The 25,452-nt window shown below is 44.4% G+C and overlaps 1 protein-coding gene across 1 annotated transcript in view; it reads left to right on the top strand.

The window, feature by feature from the left end:
• The window catches only part of CARD11 (caspase recruitment domain family member 11), a 110,466-nt gene that overhangs the window by 63,381 nt on the left and 21,633 nt on the right, over positions 1-25,452 (top strand). The window contains exons 12-17 of the mRNA XM_044303368.1: positions 12,507-12,610; positions 12,708-12,745; positions 14,538-14,670; positions 16,223-16,424; positions 18,088-18,214; positions 19,005-19,245. Of these exons, the coding sequence (XP_044159303.1) occupies positions 12,507-12,610; positions 12,708-12,745; positions 14,538-14,670; positions 16,223-16,424; positions 18,088-18,214; positions 19,005-19,245 (845 nt within the window). The remainder of the gene's footprint in view (positions 1-12,506; positions 12,611-12,707; positions 12,746-14,537; positions 14,671-16,222; positions 16,425-18,087; positions 18,215-19,004; positions 19,246-25,452) is intronic.

The following is a 25,452-nucleotide window of genomic DNA, read 5'->3' as shown; positions in this document are numbered from 1 at the left end:
AAAGCTACATTGGAGTGGTGTAAGGGGAACTATTTCAATGTCACCCAGACTTCAATACAATGGAGTATCTGTGACATGCCTTGAAGACTGGTGTAAACTAAAGCATCCCATCTAAGATGAAGTAGTTTTGCCTGAAAGAATGGGTTAGATGTGCTAAGCTAAAAGAGACATAACCCAATCTATAATTGCCTCAAATAGTTGGCTTCACTAAGTATTAACTTCCTGGGGGTGAATATTTATACACTTTTTAAAGCAGTTTTTTATGTTGAAAAAATATTTTGCACTTTTAAAGTGGTAAACATGTTTTACAAATCAAATAGTACCCCCCCCCCCCCCCCCGTATAATCCATTTTAATTCCAGGTTGTAATGCATCAAACCAGGAAAACATCAAGGAGGATAAATACTTTTGCATGGCACTGTGCTTACAGTCTTAAAAGTAGACTGCTTACCAGTGGTCCTCGGTTTAGAATGCCTGGGAGTGGCATGTTTTGATCATTGCAGAAATAATGGCGCTGTGGCTTCTTTACTCATTGCACTCTGTCTAACTTGTAGCTGCAGAGCAGTGTACCTGAAACTACTCATCCCATTCACTTGAATGGGACAACCAGTTGTAAATACACTGCACCACCACTATGATCTAGACTGCATGCATCACTCGCACAAGCGCTGCAGCCTCTTCAAACTGCTGATTTGTGGGAGTGTCATGTGTCTGACTACGACTACCACTGATCTGATATCAATGATCTATCCTGAAGATAGGCCATCAATATCCTCTGCACTGAACAACCCCTTTAAACTGGTCATACACATTAGATATCACACTACATAATTTGTATAAGGGATGTAAAGGGGGAATATTAATCACCAATATTATGCGAATATCGATAATTAATATTCCTAAATAGGAGGAACCGTCTAGTGAAGACTCCGCCTATTTATGCCTTTATATAACAATACACAATATCTTCGCTATGCCTTACACTAATCACTATACTAGCTGCATGTGCCTTACTTACTACCGCTAACAAGTACACACTACAAAGGGTACAAGTAACACAGTATTTATTAACACCTGACACTACGCACACAATACAGTAACAATACAGCACTAAATATACAATACTCAACTACACTACACGTTCCCAAATTCCACCCACAAACTAACTATACAATACACACATACAGGTATAACAACCCACCCACCTGACTAATATTCTATCCCTAGGGGGCACGACGAGGGTTGACGGTGGTCGTGCTGGGGTAAAGCAGACCACAAACCAATGCAGGGGTGATAACTAAGGGAATGAGGGTATGGCAAGGGTTAATATTATCAGTGGATGGCAAGGGTTAACATGCATCTGGGTCCATGTAGGGGGGGGGTTTAATGTATGTGGGGCTGTGTGTGGCAGTTACTTCAGGGGGCATGAAGGGGGACATATATATCTATATATAGAGATTGCACCATATATATATTTTGATTAAAGGGGCCCACATATATATTAAAGGGGCCCACATATATATTAAAGGGGCCCACAACATATTAAAGGGGCCCACAACATATTAAAGGGGCCTACAACATATTAAAGGGGCCCACAACATATTAAATGGGCACGTGTATATGTATATGCATTCGCGGGCCACACTATATGAATTCCCACAGGGGCATGGATGAGCCCCTGGGGAATATCGGAGGCGGATGGGCGCAGGTGCTGGGCACATCTGCGCACATCGTCCTCTGCACCGCCAATACATATACATACACACACACCCACACAATACGCGCCACCCTTCCTCAACAATCCCCCTGTTGTCGGAAATGCGACAATCTCTTGGGGGGAAGGGTGGAGGCATCTTTGCCCCCCTCAACCCCATCCTTGGTAATGGTCCAGGAAAACCGGAGTGCACCCTGTCTCTTAGGTACCTAGACATCATCTAACCCGATGACTTCCTCCGACCTGCCCTTCACCGTAACCGACTCCCCCATCCACAGGATAGACCGTCATCTTCTTTTCCCAGGAACTCTCTTCTACCTTGATTGTTACGGTGTCAGCCCCTCCTACTGTCCGGAGTGGCTTGAACCTCGCAGTCTTTGACTGGTCTTTCTTCTCACTTCTTCCGGTGTTGGTCACTCCTGAAGTTTAGAATGACCACACCCTCGCCGTCTCTTGGCCTTGCTGCCGATCTTCAGGTGTCGTCCACGCCCAAAGAATCTGGAGTGGGTCCACCCTTGCAGTCTCAGTCTCCATTCTGTGCCAACTCTCCTTAAGCATGTCTTGTTCCATCTTGATTGAAGGATGGGTGCGGTTCTCCCATGGACAGCTGAATCGGTCTTTACAAGGCAGGTCAGATATATATCCTCAATAGAGGTGATGTCACGGTACCTAAATTCTAACAACGGGAATACCTCCGTTACACTACACATCCAGGTTTTCCCTCATGGTCCTTACCGTTCAGGGGTCAAAGTGGCAAATGGCAACCAGAGGGGGCCTGTCCCTATCGTGCCCTATTCTATCCCCATTCACACCACCTATTTACACAATAACCCCCCAACCCCCCCAAACCCAAGAGTTCAGTCCAATTGTCCTGTCTTTTGGGTGATTAGGCCTCAGGACTTCTTGTGGAGTCATGTCCTGAGCCTTCGGCGGTTGACTTCGTGCAGTGCCGTCTGGTTCTGGTTTAGTTGGTCCGTTAGTCTCTTGACTCTCCGATACATCCACCATAGTCCAAGGTACATGAGTCCAACCAGAGCCAGAAGCACTATCACCGGGTGTATCAATAAATTGAAAAATGAAGTTGCCTTAGGACTATATCCGAAAAGACTCTCCCACCACGAAACCTTTGAGTCCTTGTCCAATGCTGTGGCAACCGCGGTAATCTTTGTTCGGTCATGGGTGAGTTGAATGGTGGCTTGCTTCTCCGTCTCCCGAAGACGTTGTACGATCTCTTCCTCTTGGTTAAAATCCATTAGGAGATGTCTAAGTTCTTTGCCGAAACCAAGAGGAATCTTCTGAAGTCTTACAGGAACATCGGGGCGGATGTCAAGTCTTTTCTCTGGGGTAATCGGGGTTCTTCCCTGCTGCTCTGCGACGTTCAAACCTAAAACGGGACTAAGGGTGCAGTATGCTCCGGGGCGGAGTGTTCCTCGTTCGGTGCAGTTAAGTCCAAAAATTGCATATGATGGATCACTCCCTTGGTACCAACACCAATACCCCTGCCCCAAATATTTCAAAGAGGATGAGGGCATTGGGTTGGCCTTCATCTCACAGGACCCCTCGGTGTTCCAACACTGGTGTCTGAGCGTCCGCTCCCGACTACCCTGACAGAGGATGGCATTCTCCCTTATCCGACATCCCTCTGTATCAAACAAAGAGGGATGGCCCTCCTCATAGGTTAGAACGCCCGAGGGGAGCTGGGGATGAAGCACCGTCTGGTTGTTAATCATTGTTCCTAGATTGATGACACTGTATCCTTGTCTGATGCGACCGGATACAGGTGCCAGGGACGAAGCAGTGCAGGTTAAATTTTGACATCCATGCCACTGAACCACCCACCAGTTGGTGTGATTAATGGCAAAAGGAGAAATTAGTGGGCTTATTCGCTGACGGAGGTTGAATGGGAAGTGGCCGTTATGAAGTGCCGTGACAATATGTTTAAGGTTGTCCGAGAGTTCACTCTGGACCTGCGTACACGCCAGAGCAAGCTGAGCCCGATCCTGCTCCTCCAAAAGACCCACAACTAACCTCCTAAACTTCTCACGTATAGCGGAAGATAGAGAGGTAGTGGCATCAATGTGCGAGTGTTGTAAACCCTCTAAGACGTGGTCTACATCAATCTGGGTCTTGAATCCCTCCCCGGCGTGTCGCGCAACCTCCCCAAGCTTACTTCTCAGGACTTCCATATCCATAGTGTTCAGGGCACCCACTCCCAAAGCACCTCCGCCAAGTCCCATAGCCACCAGGTCTCTCCTCCCCCTGTTCTTCCTGAGTCGAGAGTCGTCTTTCCTGACCTCTTGCCCCGCCTCTATCCAACCTCTTACCATGTCAATTTGGTTCCTAACGAACTCCTCACACCTGTGATCCCAGTGATCCACTCTGAAGTCATCCACGGAAATTCTCCAGGTAAACAGGATGAATTTTGCATCCGTGATGATCTTCCAGGGGGATGACAGTTGAGGAGATACAGGGTCTGCCAATTGATGGATAGGGGTGGTGCAAGAGTCCGAATGTGGTCGTACTGGTTGGAGACCTTCTGTTTCGTAAGGGACCCTTACTACCGTAACACAGACCTGTCCCCGTCCTTTGAATGGATACCATTGTTCGTCTTCTCCAGCTTGTAACACTAGTTTCCCTACGGGTTTGGTTTGAGATAGATAGACCCATTGAGTAAAGGTCCAGCACCCTTCGTCGGCTGCCTCACAAAAAGGCCACTTGAATGAACCATCTATATTGATGTCAAAGTTAATGTCCCTGCCTCTGGGGTCTGTCCAATCGGAAGACACATACCTACCCCGGTATTCCTCAGTCATAGGGGTACCATCCATCCATACATCCACTGTAGGGGTGTCCACCCCATTACACACTAAATCCCACCTCCAGGGATTAGTGTCTAACATCACCATCTGGGTATCCTGTTCCCAGTGGGCATAGGTGACGAAATAGTATCCCGTCACCTCAGGAACGCAGTTGTCTCTCATGATCGTAATCATGAAAGACCGTATGGATGGAGACCCCTTTAACTGCGTATACCTTGGGTCCTTGGCATCGGTCCGTACCTTTAAAACTGTGGCTCGATACAAACCCTCCAGTTTTACCGGACCACTCTGATCATTCCAGATGGCCTGATCAGAGTCACTGCAATTTAACTTTAACATCATTATGCTGGTTCGCAAGTAATCTGTGGATACATGTCCCTGTACATAACTGGATTCCCTGGTGATAATCATCTGGGAATCCCTCAACATACAATAAGCCTTCAGGGTGCCTTTTACCGGAATGGGCCTATCGAAATATGTCCTAACCCTCAACCCGTTTCTGCTATCCTTCCCTAGGAAGGTAGCTTTCAGGATATACCAACCGCTGTACTCTGCCCCAGTGACATCTTCAGGACTCAGCAAACCCTCCTTTGTACACAACACTGAGGTAGTGTTGGCTCTCACTTGCTGGTAAGGGTGCAGGTGTGGATTCCTAGACACCCATCTTAAGGATTTGATAGGTACAGGGTCCAAGTCCTGAAAATGCCTGTATTCCTTGAGACAGAGGGCGTGCAAGTCATGTTGTATGGCAGACACATTCTCCACCGGGGTATAATGCTGAATTACACCATTGGCAAAACCCTCTCTCTGGAAACCATACAGATACCACTGACCTGGTGTAAAGGTAACGTGCTTGTATGGTTCCAGGATTTTGCCACCCAAACATTCCACCATTAAAAGGCTGGGTCCATCAAGTGATATGCTGGCCATACCAATATTAGTCCCCAGGTCCTCCCCTGAAGAGGCTGAGCCTGCCACCAACATGCTTACCACCAGTGTCACAAGCTGGATACGTATCCCATTCAGAGGATGCCTAGCTCTTCCCTGGTAGTGAGGTCCCATGGAGTGTCTCCCTCTTGTGTTCTGCAATGAGATGGAATGTGTATAAGTGTATTGGATTCACCTTCGACCCACCAAGCCCTTTTCTCCCCCCCCCCCCCTCACCCAACTCGGAACGGTCTTCGTTATTGAGTTGGGGAGGCTCGGGTGGCTTTGGCCTGGTCGATGTGAATCCAAAAAACTTCCTGGCGTCTACGGGATTTCTTCTTGCTCGTGATATGCCTTTGTACCTTCAGCATGGTGTCCCCCATCACTTCAAGGACCTTGTACGGTCCTTCCCAGTTTGCGTCCCAAGGGCCGACCCGACGAAAGACTTTCACCATTACCATTTCTCCTACAGAGGGCATAGGTGTTTCCCCCTGTAGATACGGTTTGTGTAACCGTATAGCTGCATGAGGCAGTAACTCCTTCAGGTTCTGCTGTACCTGTTGAAGAAACAAGTCCCTGGCGATGGCGTTCTTCGTGGGCTCCGACACTTGGGGTTCGTTTGGTAGACATAGGGGCATCTTACGTCCGGTCATGAGTTCAAATGGGGAGATACCGGTAGTAGAGGCCTCTGTGGCTCGGATACCCATTAGCACAGCTGGAAGGGAGGTTACCCAAGAGGAACCTTTCTCCAGCAATGCCTTTGAAAGCCGGGTTTTGATGGTCCGGTTCATCCGCTCCACGATGCCCGCTGACTGAGGGTGATAAGGGACATGAAACCTTTGCTTTATGTCTAGGAGACCACAAAGCGCTTTCATGACCTTACCTGTGAAATGGGTCCCTCTGTCAGATTCTATCAATCTGGGGATCCCCCATCGTGACAGAACTTGTTCCCAGAGAACACGGGCAGTGGTGGAGGCCGAATCATTGACCGTAGGGATGGCTTCTACCCACTTCGAGAAGACATCCACTACCACCAGGGCGTAACGACAGTTACGACTCCCAGTTGGCAAAGGTCCGATGAAATCAATTTGGATAGCGGACCATGGACCATCAGCAGGAGGAACCCGCTGTAACACTGGCTTCAAGGCAGATGCCCTTGGGTTAACCTGAGCACACACCAGGCACTGTTGCGTAACCTCCTCTACTGTGTTGGACATTCCGGGCCAATACAATTTGTCTCTCAGGAGAGGCAAGAGCTTATTCCGGCCAAGATGTCCAAACATTTGGTGGTTCAACCATGTCAGCTCTGCTTGCAGATGCTGAGGAACCACCGGGAGAGGAAGCGACTGTGTACCGGTGTCGTAACACAGGATCCCCTGTTGTAAGGACCAGGGATGCTGTGGTACTTGGATGTGTGTCATTAGAAGAGGATCCTTAGCTTGTTCCTCCTCGAATGACACCGGGCTGTCACTCAGATGGGTATGTGCTGCAATCCGGAATGCAGGCAGTGGCTCAGTGCCTGGTTCCCTAAAGGTCCCAGATACTGCTGCTAGTTTTGCCAGTTCGTCTGCCTGGTTGTTACCCATTGTCAACGGTTCATCCCCTTTTTGATGCGCCGGGATTTTTATGATTGCTGCTTCCGCCACGTGTGCCATACCCCACTCCCACAGTTCCTTCAGGACTGACACATGAGCCAGAGGTTTGTTTTGGCTGTCCACAAATACTCTTCTCTTCCAAACGTCCAGGTGCAATGTGAGGGAGCGAACTACATATGAGCTGTCGCTATATATAGTTCGTTTCCCTGGAGGGTGAAGAAGCAGAGCCTCTTTAACAGCCTCCAACTCTGCCCGCTGTGCTGACATGTGACCCGGTAACCGGACAAGACTCTGGGTACCAGTGGTCTCATCCAGCACAGCAAAACCTGTGACATATTCCCCATCCAGATAGAACCGAGAGCCATCAACAAAGATGACTCTGTCATCTGGATGCTTGTCAGTCCTGAACATCTGTGGAGAGTCGTCCATTACCGGTTGGCCACAGTCATGTTCAGTTCCAGTCAGGTTAAGCAACTGGGACAGAACATACTTGGCCTTGTGGTCCACCTGCAGATTCCGGCCGCTGAGATCCATGATCCATCTCCCGAATCTCTGTTGGGAGACTCCAGGCAGAGTATCACGGAGTAAAAGGGTCAACGGTGAATGTGGAGTCTGCAAAGTGAGGGGCCGGAAGCCAACAATATGCTCAGTGGTCTTAACAGCATAGTGTATGGCTGCCAATTGCTTGGCGCATTCATCGAACCCTCGTTCGACGGGCGAAAGCAGTCTGGAGAAGTATCCCAGCGGTCTGGTCTCGTAGCCTACTTTCTGTACTAGGACCGCTGCGATAGACTCGATCCCTGCATGCGCCTGTATGGCCAGTTCCCCATCTGAATGTGGAGTGGCCAACACAGGCGCCGAGGAGAGGTCCCTTTTCAGGGTTGAAAAGGCCTCTTCCTGCGCATCAGACCATCCTTTGATTGAGGGTTCCTCTCCCCGAAGGAGTTCGTAGAGAGGTTTCGCTTTGGCCGCGAAATCCTCTATGAACTCCCTCATGAAGTTGGCAACCCCCAGGAATTTTCTCAAATCCTGAAGGGTGCCAGGCCTGGGTAACTTTACCATGGCTTCGACACGGGCCGTCATGATACCTTTGGTTCCACAGGAAATTTGGACCCCAAGGAAAGTTACCTCTGCTTTAGCCAGATTTGCCTTATGGGGACTCAGTTTGAGTCCTGACTTTGCCAGGAGTCCTAGCAGCTCTTTCAACAGAACCAAGTGTTCCTCCATGGTTTCTGTATGCAAAAGCAAGTCGTCCACGTATTGTAAAAGGCATTCCGGTCGTGAGAATACACTCAGCACAGCCGCCAATGCCTGATGGAAATACGTGGGGCTGCTATGGAACCCCTGGGGCAGTACCGCAAACATGAACTGTTTGTCCCCCAACGTGAAAGCAAATTTGTACCGACACGACTCCGTGAGTTCGATGGAGAAGAACCCGTTGGCAACATCGATAGTCGAGAATACGCGGCTTTTGCCACTTATTCTGGCCATGATGTCGGGAGTTTGGGCCACCACTGGGGCTGACATTGGGGTGTATTTGTTAAGGACACGGAGGTCTATGGTCAGCCTCCATGCATTTGTGTTCTTTTTCTTAACTGGCCAGAGGGCATTGTTGCACTTTGAGTTGCCCTCAATGACCACACCCCTAGTCTTCAATTCAAGGATTGTGTCCATGATTGAATGGGTGGCCTCTGGTGGAAATCGATATTGGCGTTGAGGTGGAGGGTCAGGACCCTCTATGTCTACCAAAACGCCAATCAGTCTGCCACAGTCATTCTTACTTTGGGCCCACAGATCAGGGTGCTTGTACACAATAGGCTCAAGGTCTGGATTGTGTGAGACCTCAGGCCACTTGTGTTCCAGCACATCAGTAGAGTTATCTACTGCTGGCAAAGGTGGTCCCAGATACTGGCGTTGAATGACAAACACCTTGGCTCGTCTGGGACCTCTCCACACAATGCAATTTGCCAGATCCAGGATCCACCCATTTTGTGTCATTACATCGGTTCCGATAATGTTATCAGAACCGGGGTAATACCACATGGGTATCCTGAGGGTAGTGCACCTGGTAATCTGAATGATTACCTCATCAATTCTGTGGGCCTTCACCCCCCCTTGTTGGTGATCAAATCCGATCACCACACACTGAGGGCTGTTGGGGAGTAGATCATGCTTGATATTGGTAATGGAAATTTCCGCCCCAGTATCAAGCATGATTTCCGTTTCTTTATCTTTTATCGTGGCTTTTATATGGGGTCTCCCTGAAGGATCCAGTATGATTGGACATACTGGTGCCAACTCTTTAGGGACCCCTAATCCTCATTCGATATCCACCAGACTCCCAGTAGGTACTTGTGTGGTACATACTGCCACTCTTGCGCTCTGTTCCTGATCCTTAGGTGTGGAATCTCTTGATTCCACGCCCCCTGGGACATTCATGACCGCCACGCATTTTGGTGCTTGCCCTGATGAATGTCCCAGATTCATATCACCCTGTCCCCCCACAGGCCTGGCAAAATTGGGTTTCATCCTGAAACCGTTATTATTGCCATTTTTATCCGAATTTGTCCGGTTAATGTTTAACCACTGTTGACAATTTCTTTTTATATGCCCCTCTTGTAAGCACAGGAAACAACGAAAGTTTCCTGCCCTTTCCAACGGTGGGGCCGTGGGGCGAACGGTGGATGTATACCTCGTGTGTTGTACCCGGTCGTCTTGTGACCTACCGTATACAGGCACACGCTCCCTCACTTTCACAGACTTCTTACTGAGCAGTATGTCTTGTCTACACTGCTCAATAATCATGGCTGCGTCAGTGAGGGATGGCTCCCTAGCTGCACTCAGCCGGATTGCAGTATCAAGATATGGGAATTTTTCCACAAACATGCGCACCATGCCTTGTGGAATCCCAATACCCTGATCTTTGGTAACCCTCCTGTACATTGCTTCAAACCGACTACACAATGACAAGGGTTCATCATGTATAGTAGGCTTGAATTTTGACAGAACCTCTGGAGTGACATCCCAGTGACCCGTGGCCAGTCTCGTGAGTATGGAGAGACGTTCTTCCTTATCATGAAACTGGCCATTCGTGGGTTGCATCCTCCCCATTACCTCATACCTTTGATTAAGGTGTGTTGGTAACCATAATCTGAACAGCTACATGCGATATTCCGGAGCCACTGAATATTTGTTGCAGTGACCTTCGAAAATATCGCATGAAGCGAACGGATCTACATGGGGATCATATTTCGGGATCTCCTTGCAGATCCGTAACAGGAAGTTTATCCTTTCCATACTTGAATGGTTAGGATACATCTCTTCCTGTTTTTCCGGACGTGTTGGTGGATTGGAAGCGGAATATACTCCTCCACTCTCCTCTCCCCAACCGTTGTCCTGTTCCTGGTAACGGTTGCTACTCCTATTCTCCCCGGGTGTCGGGGTGAATCGTAGTGACCGCTCCACATGTCCCCTAGTGTCTACCACTGCGGATTCCACCCACAAACTAACTATACAATACACACATACAGGTATAACAACCCACCCACCTGACTAATATTCTATCCCTAGGGGGCACGACGAGGGTTGACGGTGGTCGTGCTGGGGTAAAGCAGACCACAAACCAATGCAGGGGTGATAACTAAGGGAATGAGGGTATGGCAAGGGTTAATATTATCAGTGGATGGCAAGGGTTAATATAATAACCAGGGGCAAGGGAATGAGGGTATGGCAGGGGTTACCAGGGGAATGAGGGTATGGCAAGGGTTACTATCAGGGGGTGGCAAGGGTTAATATAATAACCAGGGGCAAGGGGCATTATAATGGGGGTATTGAAGGGGTATTATAATGGGGGTATTGTGGGGGGCTTAGCGTCGGTGGGATAGTGGAGGGGATAATAGCGTTGGTGGGATAGTGGGGGGGGGGGTAAATAGAGTGGAGGGAATAGTGGAGGGGATAATAGCGTTGGTGGGATAGTGGGGGTTAATGGGGTTTCGTTAGTGGGATAGTGGGGGGGTTAATAAAGATACTTAGGGTCCTGCTTGTTGTCCAGGGGGGCTCGTCAGTCCAGGGGATGATCCTCCAGGTAAGGTGGGCGGCCGGCTCTCTTCTCCCTAGTGTCGGGCCAGCCGGACTTATATGTCCAGCCGCCCGCACTCCGTACCGCCCACACAGCGGCGCGCGAGCGCGCACCACTGTGAGGAACACGTGGGCCGGCGCGGTGAGATGACGTCACCGCGCCTGCCCGCGCATCCCTGCACGCGCGCCGCAGGGCCGCGTGTACTGGCTGACAGGCGGGAGATCCTTTGATCTCCCGTCTGCAGCTCTTAGCATTCTGGACATCGCAATGGTAATTGCGATGCCGGAATGCGCATAATAGAGGGAGCGGAGGTGTCTCCTCTTTCTCTATTATGCTCCAATTATCTCCAGCCGGGCTGGAGATAATTGGAACAAAAGGATTCAAATTCATTAGAATTTGAATCCTTTTGAGGTCACCAGAATGACCGGACCTTATCCGGTCATCCTGGCGCCTTTACTCAGAATGCATCAAGGTGAATGCTTGGGCCACATTCACATTGATGCATCTGGGTCCATGTAGGGGGGGGGGTTTAATGTATGTGGGGCTGTGTGTGGCAGTTACTTCAGGGGGCATGAAGGGGGACATATATATCTATATATAGAGATTGCACCATATATATATTTTGATTAAAGGGGCCCACATATATATTAAAGGGGCCCACATATATATTAAAGGGGCCCACAACATATTAAAGGGGCCCACAACATATTAAATGGGCACGTGTATATGTATATGCATTCGCGGGCCACACTATATGAATTCCCACAGGGGCATGGATGAGCCCCTGGGGAATATCGGAGGCGGATGGGCGCAGGTGCTGGGCACATCTGCGCACATCGTCCTCTGCACCGCCAATACATATACATACACACACACCCACACAATACGCGCCACCCTTCCTCAACAAGGGCCCCCCTACTTTTCTTCCATGGCTGATGTTGGGGGGAAATAGATCAGGTAAGTTGTATTTCAGCATGCCAAATCCTTTGTTCCTATAGGAGATAAGCCACTCTAAGTTGGGAGGATGCAAATCACATGTGTATGACTAGTTCTAGTAAAGGAGATTTCTAAAATATACCCAAATCTCTTAAAACTCATTTTACACATCAACACACTTGTAATAAAAGGGTATTTGAGCCTACCTTAAAAGGGCTATACAGAAACCCTTTCATGAGTCATTATTGTACGAATGTACAGTATCTGCAAAAAGCATAGATATGTTCTTCAACTAGTTCCCATTTCACCCTTGTCACCAGGAAGCCACTATTTGCCTTACAAAAACTAGAATTTCTGATCATACTTTATACTTCAGCTATTTTACCACAGAATGTATAGGACATTCAAAATCATAAGTGTATGTATATTTTTTTGCAGCACCCACTAAAAAACCGAAGTTATAGTATTATGTCTACAACACCAGAACCCCCTGGAAATGACTCCATAGTAAGAAGGAGCAAAGAAGATGTACCTGCTTACAGGTGAGAGGACAGTTGTGTTATCAGAGAAAATGTACTGTATGTCAACCATATAAATAAAAAAATCTAACTGGCCTATATCTTCTTGATACTATAACAGCCCTGCTGACGGAGATGATGACAGCTTAGAACCAGATGGTAAGTATCATGCAACAGTGCACCCAATAGTGTTAAAATGGAGGTCCTACAAGGAAAAGCCACATGGTAATTAATCTCAAACTGATCAAATAATGGAAGAAGGGGAAGAAAGTTTGGGCTGTTGTCTGAAAATATAATTCAAGTTGATTCATGTCCTGCAGCCCAGAGATGTGTTTAGAATTTGGCAGGATTCTACTGGAACTAGTCTGGTTGATCAAGCTGATAAAACCGATATCTTTCTTTTTTATGTAGCTTGCAGAGTTATGGAGATATCATTGCTTTTATAATTATGCAAATTAGGCAGTTTGAGCACCGAGGTACCGATATAGCTCTTGGAGGCTTACTACGCCCCTCAGTGCTCAGTACATTCCCCCCTCCCCTTTGATTGACAGCGCTACTAGCCCTGTGTAATGGTGCCTGCACTGTGGCTCACTAATAATCATTGGCGGTCCAGCATTATTTATGGTGTAAAAACATTTACTGGCGGCAGTATCACGCATTCCCCTAGGAATGCATGATTTTGCTAATATGCTGTGGCCAATATGTAGGCATTGACTAAAAGTATGGTCTGATATGTAGGCATTTAAAGGGGTTGTCCAGGTTCAGAGCTGAACCCGGACATACCCATAATTTCACCCAGGCAGCCCCCTGATGTTAGCATCGGAGCATTTCATGCTCTGATGCTCTCCTTTGCCCTGCGCTGAATCGCGCTGGGCAAAAGCATTTTCTGGAGTTCCGGTGATGAACCGGGCTCTCCTTATGGCTGCTAGGCAGAGGCTTCCGCCCAGCAGTGAGCCCGGTGAAGTCACCGGCACTGATGGGCAGGCTTTAGCGCTGCCCTAGCCTGTAAAACGGCTAGGACAGCGCTAAAGCCCACCCATCAGAGCCGGTGACGTCATCGAACACACTGCTGGGCGGAAGTCTACGCCCGGCAGTGTGTTATTGTAAATAAAAGAGCCCTTGCCCTGCACGATCTAGCGCAGGGCAAAGGAGAACATTGGAGCATGAATTGCTCCAATGCTAACATCAGGGGGCTGCCTGGGTGAAATTATGGGTATGTCCGGGTTCAGCACTGAACCCGAACAACCCCTTTAAGGGGGTGAGCACTGTTTGGGAAGGACAGAATACTTACCTTGCAATACTTCCAATACATGCATACAGCTGCAAGAAAAAGTAAACCGGCGCCTCCACTTCCGCGTGGACTGACATGCCAGCTGCTTCACACACAGCAGAGGAGAGTTGCTCCTGGGAGGATCGCATGGTAAGTAGTCTCTCTTTCCCGCACAGTGCTCGCTCCCTTCAATGCAAGTTATGAGATCATGGGGGTTCTACTGCTGGGATCCCCACCAATCATGAGAACGGAGGCCCCGTACCCCCATGGAGCCCCCTGAAATGGATGGAATGGCTGGTCAGAAAAGCATGCTGGCACTCCATCCATTTCTATGGAAGTGCTTGAGATAGCAGAGTACAGCACTCAGCTATGTCCGAGGATAGGGGATAATTTGGAATACCCCTTTAAGTCCTGAGTAAAGGGTCTGAATACTAAAGCCAATTAAATATTTTAGTTTTTACTTTATAATAAATTTGAAAGATTTCAAACATTCAATTTTCACTTTCTCATTATGGGTTTATTGACAGCAGAATGATGGGGAAAAACTAGCATTTTTTAATTTTGGCACAAGGCTTCAACATAAAAAAATGGAAAAAAAGCGAAAGGGTCTGAAGAGCTTCCAAATGCTTCCACTGTCTATATATATTTTATTAATAATGATGTACTTGTATATATGTGCAGATGAATTTCATGATCACTTCTCCTGTGGACCACCATCTATTCATTCATCATCTTCTTCGCACCAGTCAGAAAGTCTCGACATCTATGACCTTGACCAAGTTAATTCTATTTTTAGAAAGTTTTCCCTGGAAAGGTAATGCCAGAAGCTATACAGTCGATGCATGTCATGGATACGGTGAATTGCTGAATTCATTGAGCACCTGCCTTTTTCAGTTACGCTAGTGTTTCATTTCTACAGTGCACTTGTAAGTTGTATTGCAAGTTGCATTTTGGATTTTGCACAATCATATTTAATGATTTAGCTTGGTGCGTCTGTAGATTTGAGTCTAGTTGTCAATGGATAAAAAGTCAACAAAAAAGATCACTGGAACCCGTGCTTGATCAAATAAAAGTCTTTACTGAATTGATGATTTAGGCTACTTTCACACTAGCGTTTCTATTTTCCGGTATTGAGATCCATCATAGGGTCTCAATAACGGGAAAAAAACACTTCCGTTTTGTCCCCATTCATTGTCAATGGGGACAAAATGTAACTGAACAGAACAGAATACTGCAAAAAGCACAATGCAAGTCAATGAGGACGGGTCTGTTTAACTCTGACACAATAGAAAACTGATCTGTCCCCCACTGACAGTTTTTCTGAGTTAGGGAATCACCATAGCTTGTTGTGCTACGCTGTTTCTGTATCTCTCATGCACAGCAACAAGAGCTACTGAAACAGCAGAGCACTGGAGCGCAATGCTGTTTCCCAGCCGGAAGTGGTTGGAACTGTGTCTCATCTTGCCCTTTAAAGCTACAGGAAAGGTGATGGGATTGTTGCTAAAGAGGGATCTACAGTTATTAAATTCAAAGGATTACTTACTCTTATCCTTGTTCTCAATGTGCTCAGTCAAAGACATCACATGGTTTTGTGTTTTGTCATGGTTTTGTTGTGTTTGTCTATAATTGTGATTTAGATAACAGACTACATTATATTAGGCTAGTTTTACAAGCAGTGCTTTTTGTCTGGCTGAATCCTGGCATATTTGCCAGTTAGTGGGCGAATCTGTGTCAAAGGGGCCGATGGGCATTGCTGTAACATACGGCAGTGCCCAAGCCAGAGAGCTGCAGCAGGTTGTCCTCTGCCGAAACAGCCTTCCGGAGCAAATAACAGTACTGTGAAAGAATCCTTCCAAACCAAAGAGTTCACTAAAGGCCCCTTTAGACTGCCCGATATTTGGGCAGATTATCACTAATGAGTGTTCATACGAATGTTCGTTCATCGGTTAATAGAATCCTTTGTGTGGACACCTAAATCATCATTTGTTCTAAACCGCCTCTGCTGTCGGCAACCAGTGATTCTGTGTGGGGACAATCAATGGCAATCGATTAACAGTCACTCCGACCCATAATGTGGAAGAGATTGCTGTAATAGCTGCTGTCTTCTTCACTGACGAGCAGGCGATTCTTGAGAAGGGACGCTTCCTTTCCGACAATCATCTTCTCAATTGAGCAGTGTGAAGGAGACTTTATCTTGCAACTGTATGCAAATACATGTCAAATTTATGTTAATCCTGATCAATTATAGCCTTCAAATAAATCAATTAAACTGGGAAAATAATATTTCAAATAGACAAGCTAGTTATTTTGAGATTAATATTACTTGCTCTCATATCTAAATTCTAGGCATGTTTCTGTTGTTGCAGACCCTTCCGACCATCTGTAACTTCAACAGCACGAATCAGAACCATCAATCACCCAGTCAATCACACAACATTGGATGGAGATAATCTCATGGGCGAAATAACACTAATTGGTGGTAATGAAAGGGGCATTTTTATCAGCTCGGTGAAGCCAGGATCCAGAGCAGAAAAGGCTTGTCTAAAGGAGGGACAGCAGCTTATAATGGTGATCTCAGCAAATCATTCATTTTAAATTATTCTACAGCTTAAAAAAGTCAAGACAAAGTACATGTAGTATATATGTGGGTACATTTGATTGACTGGACGAACCAACCAATCAACATATCCATTTCTCTGGTAAAATACACACAGTAGCTTCTCTTTACAGTATAGTGAAGTACTGTGTGTCCTGCACTGCCATATATCTGTACCAGGATGAGTTTACCCTCTGGACACCAGTTGAGGGTTGTTCCATTTTGTTTTTCTGGTCCACTGTGTGTTGTACAGGACCCTGAAGAAGCTCCTGTCCTCACCATAGAAAGTGATTTATATCTTTCACATTGTTACATATAAGGACTTTATCTGCTTATTTTTCTGTTATCTTCATTTTCTCTTATTTTGGGATCACATTTTGGGACTTTGGAACCTATTACTACCTTGGCTGTTGGTTATGGAATTAAGTTACAATATTTTCAACTTACAATGGTCATCCTGTAACTGATTAATATTGTAACTTGAGGGATCACTGTATAGTTATTGTTTATTAGTCTCCGACCTCCAATAAAATGAATAGAAACTCTGAGAAGGGAGAGTTTATGTTGTTAGAGTTTATATTGTTAGCTTCATGAGGAATGCTTTCTATTTTGGACTGCATACTTTATTGAAGGTATAATAAAAGCACAAAAACACTGTTATTGGATTAAAATACACATGATAGGCTAACCTGGAGCTGAGTGCAGTAATGTGTATATTTGTGTGCAGGTTGGTCTATGGGTCACCAATGTACTCATCTTAAAGGGGTTATCCAAAATCTAAAACATGCCCCCCAGTACCCGGGCCCCTCATATAGATTATACTTACCCTGCTCTCCATCACCCGCGTCACTCCTGGTACCCGCAGGGCAGCCACTCCATCTCCATCTCGAGCTTACCTAGCATCGCGGGTGACGCTAGGGAGGCTCTTCCCCATCGTGGCCTGCTATTGGCTGCTCCCCCGTCGCCGGATGTTTTGATCCATGTGGCGAGGAGATGCATTGGTGGCCGTGTGGGGATCAGGAGCGTCATAGGTGTCCGGAAACGGGGTGAGCATAATCTATATATGAGGGAGGCATGTTTTAGACTTTGGATAACCCCTTTAATAGAGTTCAGAGCCGCAATTTGAGCTTCAGAAAAGTGAAATATTGCACAGATAAAGAGAATAGAAACTATCAAAATAAAGCTTTATTATTTGGGCAAATATGCCCATTAAAGTTATTGCAGTCTGTAAGAATTTCAGAGAAAAAGTATGGAAAGAAATAGAGAATGCCTGCTTTTGCATAATATTTTGTGAAGTGCACAACATAAGAAGTGGTTATTGATATGATTATGCCTGATGGCCACATCTGCAGCTTCCTGCCTTTGTGACACCAGAGGTTAGTGGTGTCTAGATCTAAATAAGTATCGCCATTGGTAATTAGAGTCACACATGAGACTGGATCAGCAATGTGTTGTTAGCTATTCGTTCACAGCTCTACTGAAACATGAGACAGGTAGGTTGTAAGACACTCGTTATCTTATTAATAATCTGCATTCTGCACTTTTCTGCAGCCGGTTTGACAGAAGTTCTCCCTTCAAATAAAAGAGGAAATGTGAGGTTTATCTGATCTGACATTATAGTCTTTATTCTTGCAGCTGGATGGATGTATTAAAGGAAGAAAACAATCAGTTCCTATGGATGCATGTACTAAAGAAGAAGCTCATTGGACTATACAAAGATGTAAAGGACCAATTACTGTGCACTATAAAACAAATGATGAAGGTAGAGAAAATTCATGCTATATTTTTCTGCCTATTTTTATGCTACTTTATCTATTAATTAAAAGGACTTAACAACTGGAGGCAAATTAATTGGTTAATAATACATTATAGAGTTTTAACTCTGCACATAGAAGTTCAAAATTCATAATGATGTTTTTCACATTGGCATGCAGAGGTGTTCTTCACTGAATGGATAAGATCCATCTCCAGACACAATTCATACTTATGTTTGAGTATACTGAATTTCCAAGGTACACAGAACCGTATATAATGCTGACTTCCAGATGGCCTCGCCAGTACAAATTTTGCTTATGTGTACTATGTACTACGTTACTGGGGCAGGTTTTACACCCTCCAACATGCATGTAAGAAAAAAAATGTTAAGGAGTATACAAATAAACTTAACTTAATTATCCGCCTACATATTTCTAGGAATAAAGGGATGAGAATTCCACAATTATCGAATACGTATTCTATTATTTTTATTCTGTGTCTCTGTTTATGCCAAGTGCATTCTTTTCTGAATAAATGTATTTTACTAACTAGATAGACTAATAACTAGAACAATACAAAATGAATGAATCAAATGATGAAATGCCATTCATTATAAATGATAATATGTCTTTAGAGATTGCATGAACCTTTGATTATATATCATACCGTTATAAGGCTGGATTATAGCATGAGCAGAAGGGGTGATTGTTTTATATATGGGACATATATAGACATTTATAGGGGACCTCTATAGACCTTGATCCATCAGAATATTCTTGTGTTGTGACTTTTTTCAGGTTACAATAAACTGCTGAAAGATCTTGACGAAGGGAAAATTCGGTCTGGAGATTCTTTTTACATGCGTTTAAATCTAAACATTTCTAACCACTTGGACAGTTGTACAATGACTGTACAATGTGATGAAATTGTCCATGTTCTTGATACCATGCACCAGGGAAGATATGAGTGGCTGTGTGCCAAAATGGATCCATTTACAGACAGAAACCTGGAATTTGGAACAATTCCTAGCTACAGCAGGTGCGTTATTTCGTATTAATTCCAATTTGCACAATTTCCTGCTTCTTGCCAGTGGTAAGATAGGCTGGATTCACTTAAATGTGCAAATGTGTTACTTAACTTCATAAAGAAATCAATTAAATAAAAATGGTAATGTATGACAAAAAAAAACAACTAGACAAAAACACATTTTTGGATGGGTACCGCATATAAGAAATAAGCTAGAGAGAGGATATGAGAACAAGTTAAGAGTCATAAACAGATGCATTGGTATACTTACATTAAGGGTATCTTCAGCAATTTTGGCCATACTTAACAGCAGAATTTAGTATGGGCTGTGGAGAACTGCACAAACAGACCTTTTAGGAGCTTTTCTCATGAGGAGTACTGAGTATATGAACTTTTCTCCTGCCAGATTCTGCAAGCAGGATGGAGCTTCACTGTGAAGTGCGCTCTGCATTGAGATGCTTCACAGCCCCTCCCCTATGCTCTGAGTGACAGCTGTAGTGGTCTTCTGATTGGATATTACAACTGTCACAAGAGGGGCTATGAACCAGCTCAACGCAGAGAGCAATTCACAGCAAAACCCACACTGAGCACTTTCAGCAGCAGAATCTAGCAGAATAAAAGTACATATTCTCACTAATACTGATGGTAAAAGCATATACTGCATATAGTGCTCACTCAAGCCACTATCTAGTGCTGTTCACAGTTTTGCATGGGTAAATGAAATCCATCTGTTCACATCTCTGACAGTATGTTGATAATGAGCTCTGCTTTTATCACAGCTGACAGTTCATGTGCTTGTACCCATGTCATTGGTGCTCCAGAGTGGCTAATAGAAGTTGTCTTTTCGAGTTGATGTTTTAATTTATCTTTCATCACATGCAGATTTACTAATACTGTCTAAGATGTAGACTGTGCAGACTTGGACTACATGGTCTAAAATCTCCAGATTTATTACAGTGGCTGATGCTGGATGATAAATATGGTGCACCTTTAGACTGTCTTGTCTTGCCTAGTTTTGTACCACCTATTGGCTCATTTTGCAGTAGAATTTTGCATTACAATTCTGGCACAATGTTGGCGCACATTCTTGCATCTTCAGCCACAGCTAATCGAGCTCGACTGAGAAATATCTAAAATTCTTAATAAATTTATTTTATAAGGCATGTGTGCCAGAATTGTGGCACATTAAAATCTGCCCCAGTGAACCTTTATTGTATCATTATTTTCTTACTCATTTTGAAAATATTCTGGCTACAGAAGGTTTTAAAATGGGAGACAAAGAAGAGACAATCAGCCTATATGCTGATGACATGTTAATATTTGTAACTTGAAACATATTTTTTTTATTAATAAGAAACATGATTCATAAGAAAGCCTCTAGATAGTTAAAATAATTGCATAGCACATAATACAGTGGATATAAAAAGTCTACACACCCCTGTTAAAATGTCAGGTTTCTGTGATGTACAAAAATTAGACAAAGATAAATAATTTCAGAACTTTTTCCACCTTTAATGTGACCACTCAAGTGAAAAACAAACTGAAATCTTTTAGGTGGAGGGAAGAAAACAAAAAAAGTAAAAAAAAAAATTGCATAAGTTGCATATTGGTTGCATAAGTGTACACACCTTCTTATAACTGGGAATGTAGCTGTGTTCAGAATTAAGCAATCACATTCAAAATCATGTTAAATAGGAGTCAGCATACACCTGCCATCATTTAAAGTACTTCTGATTAACCCCAAATAAAGTTCAGCTGCTCTAGTTGGTCTTTCCTAAAATATTCTTAGTTGCATCCCACAGCAAAAGCCATGGTCCACAGAGAGCTTTCAAAGCATCAGAGGGATCTCATTGTTAAAAGGTATCAGTCAGGAGAAGGGTACAAAAGAATTTCCAAGGCATTAGATATACCATGCAACACAGTGAAGTGGAGAAAATATGGCACAACAGTAACATTACCAAGAACTGGACATCCCTCCTGGTCTGAGAGGCTACCAAGAGACCTACAGCAACATTTAAGGAGCTGCACGAATATATGGCAAGTACTGGCTGTGTGGTACATGTGACAACAATCTCCCGTATTCTTCATATGTCTGGGCTATGGGGTAGAGTGGCAAGACAAAATCCTTTTCTTACGAAGAAAAACATACAAGTCAGGCTAAATTTTTCAAAAACACATCTGAAGTCTCCCAAAAGCATGTGGGAAAAGGTGTTCTGGTCTGATGAAACCAAGGTTTAACTTTTTGGCCATAATTCCAAAAGATATGTTTGCCGCAAAAACAACACTGCACATCATTAAAAGAACACCATACCCACAGTGAAGCATGGTGGTGGCAGCATCATGCTTTGGGGCTGTTTGTCTTCAGCTGGAACTGGTGCCTTAGTTAAGCTAGAAGGAATTATGAACAGTTCCAAATACCAGTCAATATTGGCACAAAACCTTCAGGCTTCTGCTAGAAAGCAGAACATGAAGAGGAACTTCATCTTTCAGCATGACAACGACCCAAAGCATACATCCAAATCAACAAAGGAATGGCTTCACCAGAAGAAGATTAAAGTTTTAGAATGGCCCAGCCAGAGGCCAGACCTGAATCCAATTGAATATCTGCGGGGTGATCTGAAGAGGGCTATGAACAGGAGATGCCCTCGCAATCTGACAGATTTTTAGTGTTTTTGCAAAGAAGAGTGGGCAAGTCTTGCCAAGTTAAAATGTGCCAAGCTAATAGACTAATACCCCAAAAGACTGAATGCTGTAATAAAATCAAAAGGTGCTTAAACAAAGTATTAGTTTAACCCCTTCAGGACCCTGCCGTTCTTCAACTTAAGGACCAGACCATTTTTTGCAAATCTGACATGTGTCACTTTATGTGGTGATAACTTTAAAGCACTTATACTTATCTAGGCCATTCTGAGACTGTTTTCTCGTCACATATTGTACTTCATGACAGTGGTAAAATTGATTGAAAATTTTTATTTTTATTTATAAAAAATTCCAAATTTACCAACAATTTGGAAAAATTAGCAAATTTCCTAATTTCAATTTCTCTACTTTTATAATAGATAGTAATAACTCCAAAAATAGTTATTACTTTACATTCCCCATTTGTCTACTTCATGTTTGGATCATTTTGTGAATGCCATTTTATTTTTTGGGGACGTTAGAAGGCTTAGAAGTTTAGCAGTAAATCTTTCCAAAACCCACTTTTTAAGGATCAGTTCAAGTCTGAAGTCACTTTGTGAGCCTTACATAATAGAAAACACCCAAAAATGACCCAATTTTAGAAACTACACCCCTCAAGGTATTCAAAACAGATTTTACAAACTTTGTTAACTCTTTAGGTCTTCCACAAGAATTAGTGGAAAATAGAGATAACAATTCAATATTTAACTTTTTGGGCAGATTTTCCATTTAAATCCATTTTTTCCAGTTACAAAGCAAGGGTTAACAGCCAAACAAAACTCAATATTTATGGCCCTTATTCTGTAGTTTACAGAAACACTCCATATGTGGTCGTAAACTGCTGTACAGGCACACGGTATTGCGCAGAAGGAAAGGAACGCCATATGGTTTTAGGAAAGCAGATTTCAGTGGGATAATTTTAAGTTGCCATGTCACATTTGAAAGACCCCCTGATGCACCCCTAAAGTAGAAATTCCAAAAAGTTACCCTATTTTAGAAACTACACCCCTCAAGGTATACAAAACAGATTTTACAAACTTTGCTAACCCTTTAGGTGTTCCACAAGAATTGATGGAAAATAGAGATTAGATTTCAGAATTTCACTTTTTGGCAAATTTTCCATTTTAACCTCCTCAGGACCGCCGTACGCAGGATTGCGTCCTGGCGGCGGCCCTGCTATTCTGGGTGGACGCATATACGCGTCCTCTCGCGAGAGGCGAGATTTCCTGTGAACGCGCACACAGGCGCGCGCGTTCACAGGATCGGAAGGTAAGCGAGTGGATCTCCAGCCTGCCAGCGGCGATCGTTCGCTGGCAGGCTGGAGATGCGATTTTTTTAACCCTTAACAGGTATATTAGACGCTGTTTTGATAACAGCGTCTAATATACCTGCTACCTGGTCCTCTGGTGGTCCCTTTTGTTTGGATCGACCACCAGAGGACACAGGCAGCTGTGTAAAGTAGCACCAACCACCACTACACTACACCCCCCCCTGTCACTTATTAACCCCTTATTCACCCCTGATCACCCCATATAGACTCCCTAATCACCCCCTGTCATTGATCACCCCCCTGTCATTGATCACCCCCCCTGTCATTGATCACCCCCCTGTAAGGCTCCATTCAGACGTCTGTATGATTTTTACGGATCCATGGAGACATGGATCGGATCCGCAAAACACATACGGATGTCTGAATGGAGCCTTACAGGGGGGTGATCACCCATATAGACTCCCTGATCACCCCCCTGTCATTGATCACCCCCCTGTAAGGCTCCATTCAGACGTCCGTATGTTTTTTACGGATCCACAGATACATGGATCGGATCCGCAAAACACATACGGACGTCTGAATGGAGCCTTACAGGGGGGTGATCAATGACAGGGGGGTGATCACCTCATATACACTCCCTGATCATCCCCTGTCATTGATCAAAAAATAAAATCTCACATGAACTCACCATACCCCTCACGGAATCCAAATGCGTAAAATTTTTTAGACATTTATATTCCAGACTTCTTCTCATGCTTTAGGGCCCCTAAAATGCCAGGGCAGTATAAATACCCCACATGTGACCCCATTTCGGAAAGAAGACACCCCAAGGTATTTGCTGAGGGACATATTGAGTCCATGAAAGATTGAAATTTTTGTCCCAAGTTAGCGGAAAGGGAGACTTTGTGAGAAAATACAATAAAAATCAATTTCCGCTAACTTGTGCCAAAAAAAAAAAAATTCTATGAACTTGCCATGCTCCTCATTGAATACCTTGGGGTGTCTTCTTTCCAAAATGGGGTCACATGTGGGGTATTTATACTGCCCTGGCATTTTAGGGGCCCGAAAGCATGAGAAGAAGTCTGGGATCCAAATGTCTAAAAATGCCCTCCTAAAAGGAATTTGGGCCGCTTTGCGCATCTAGGCTGCAAAAAAGTGTCACACATGTGGTATCGCCGTACTCAGGAGAAGTTGGGGAATGTGTTTTGGGGTGTCATTTTACATATACCCATGCTGGGTGAGATAAATATCTTAGTCAAATGCCAACTTTGTATAAAAAAATGGGAAAAGTTGTCTTTTGCCAAGATATTTCTCTCATCCAGCATGGGTATATGTAAAATGACACCCCAAAACACATTCCCCAACTTCTCCTGAGTACGGCGATACCAGATGTGTGACACTTTTTTGCTGCCTAGGTGGGCAAAGGGGCACAGATTCCAAAGAGCACCTTTAGGATTTCACAGGTCATTTTTTACATATTTTGATTTCAAACTACTTACCACACATTAGGGCCCCTAAAATGCCAGGGCAGTATAACTACCCCACAAGTGACCCCATTTTGGAAAGAAGACACCCCAAGGTATTTTGTGATGGGCATAGTGAGTTCATGGAAGTTTTTATTTTTTGTCACAAGTTAGTGGAATATGAGACTTTATAAGAAAAAAAAAAGAAAAAAGAAATAATCATTTTCCGCTAACTTGTGACAAAAAATAAAAAGTTCTATGAACTCACTATGCCCATCAGTAAATACCTTAGGGTGTCTACTTTCCGAAATGGGGTCATTTGTGGGATGTTTGTACTGTCTGGGCATTGTAGAACCTCAGGAAACATGACAGGTGCTCAGAAAGTCAGAGCTGCTTCAAAAAGCGGAAATTCACATTTTTGTACCATAGTTTGTAAACGCTATAACTTTTACCCAAACCATTTTTTTTTTTTACCCAAACTTTTTTTTACAACTGAAAGTGAAAAATGTCATTTTTTTGCAAAAAAATCGTTAAATTTCGATTAATAACAAAAAAAGTAAAAATGTCAGCAGCAATGAAATACCACTAAATAAAAGCTCTATTAGTGAGAAGAAAAGGAGGTAAAATTCATTTGGGTGGTAAGTTGCATGACCGAGCAATAAACGGTGAAAGTAGTGTAGTGCAGAAGTGTAAAAAGTGTCCTGGTCATTAAGGGTGTTTCAGCTAGGGGGGCTGAGGTGGTTAATCAATTTTTTTCCGCTAACAAAGCAAGGATTAACAGCCACACAAAACTCAATATTTATGGCC

Source organism: Bufo gargarizans, chromosome 8, assembly GCF_014858855.1.
Source record: "Bufo gargarizans isolate SCDJY-AF-19 chromosome 8, ASM1485885v1, whole genome shotgun sequence".
Taxonomy (NCBI): Eukaryota; Metazoa; Chordata; class Amphibia; order Anura; family Bufonidae; genus Bufo; species Bufo gargarizans.
Note: the sequence above shows the minus strand (reverse complement) of the source record. Positions and strands in the feature narration are given on the sequence as shown.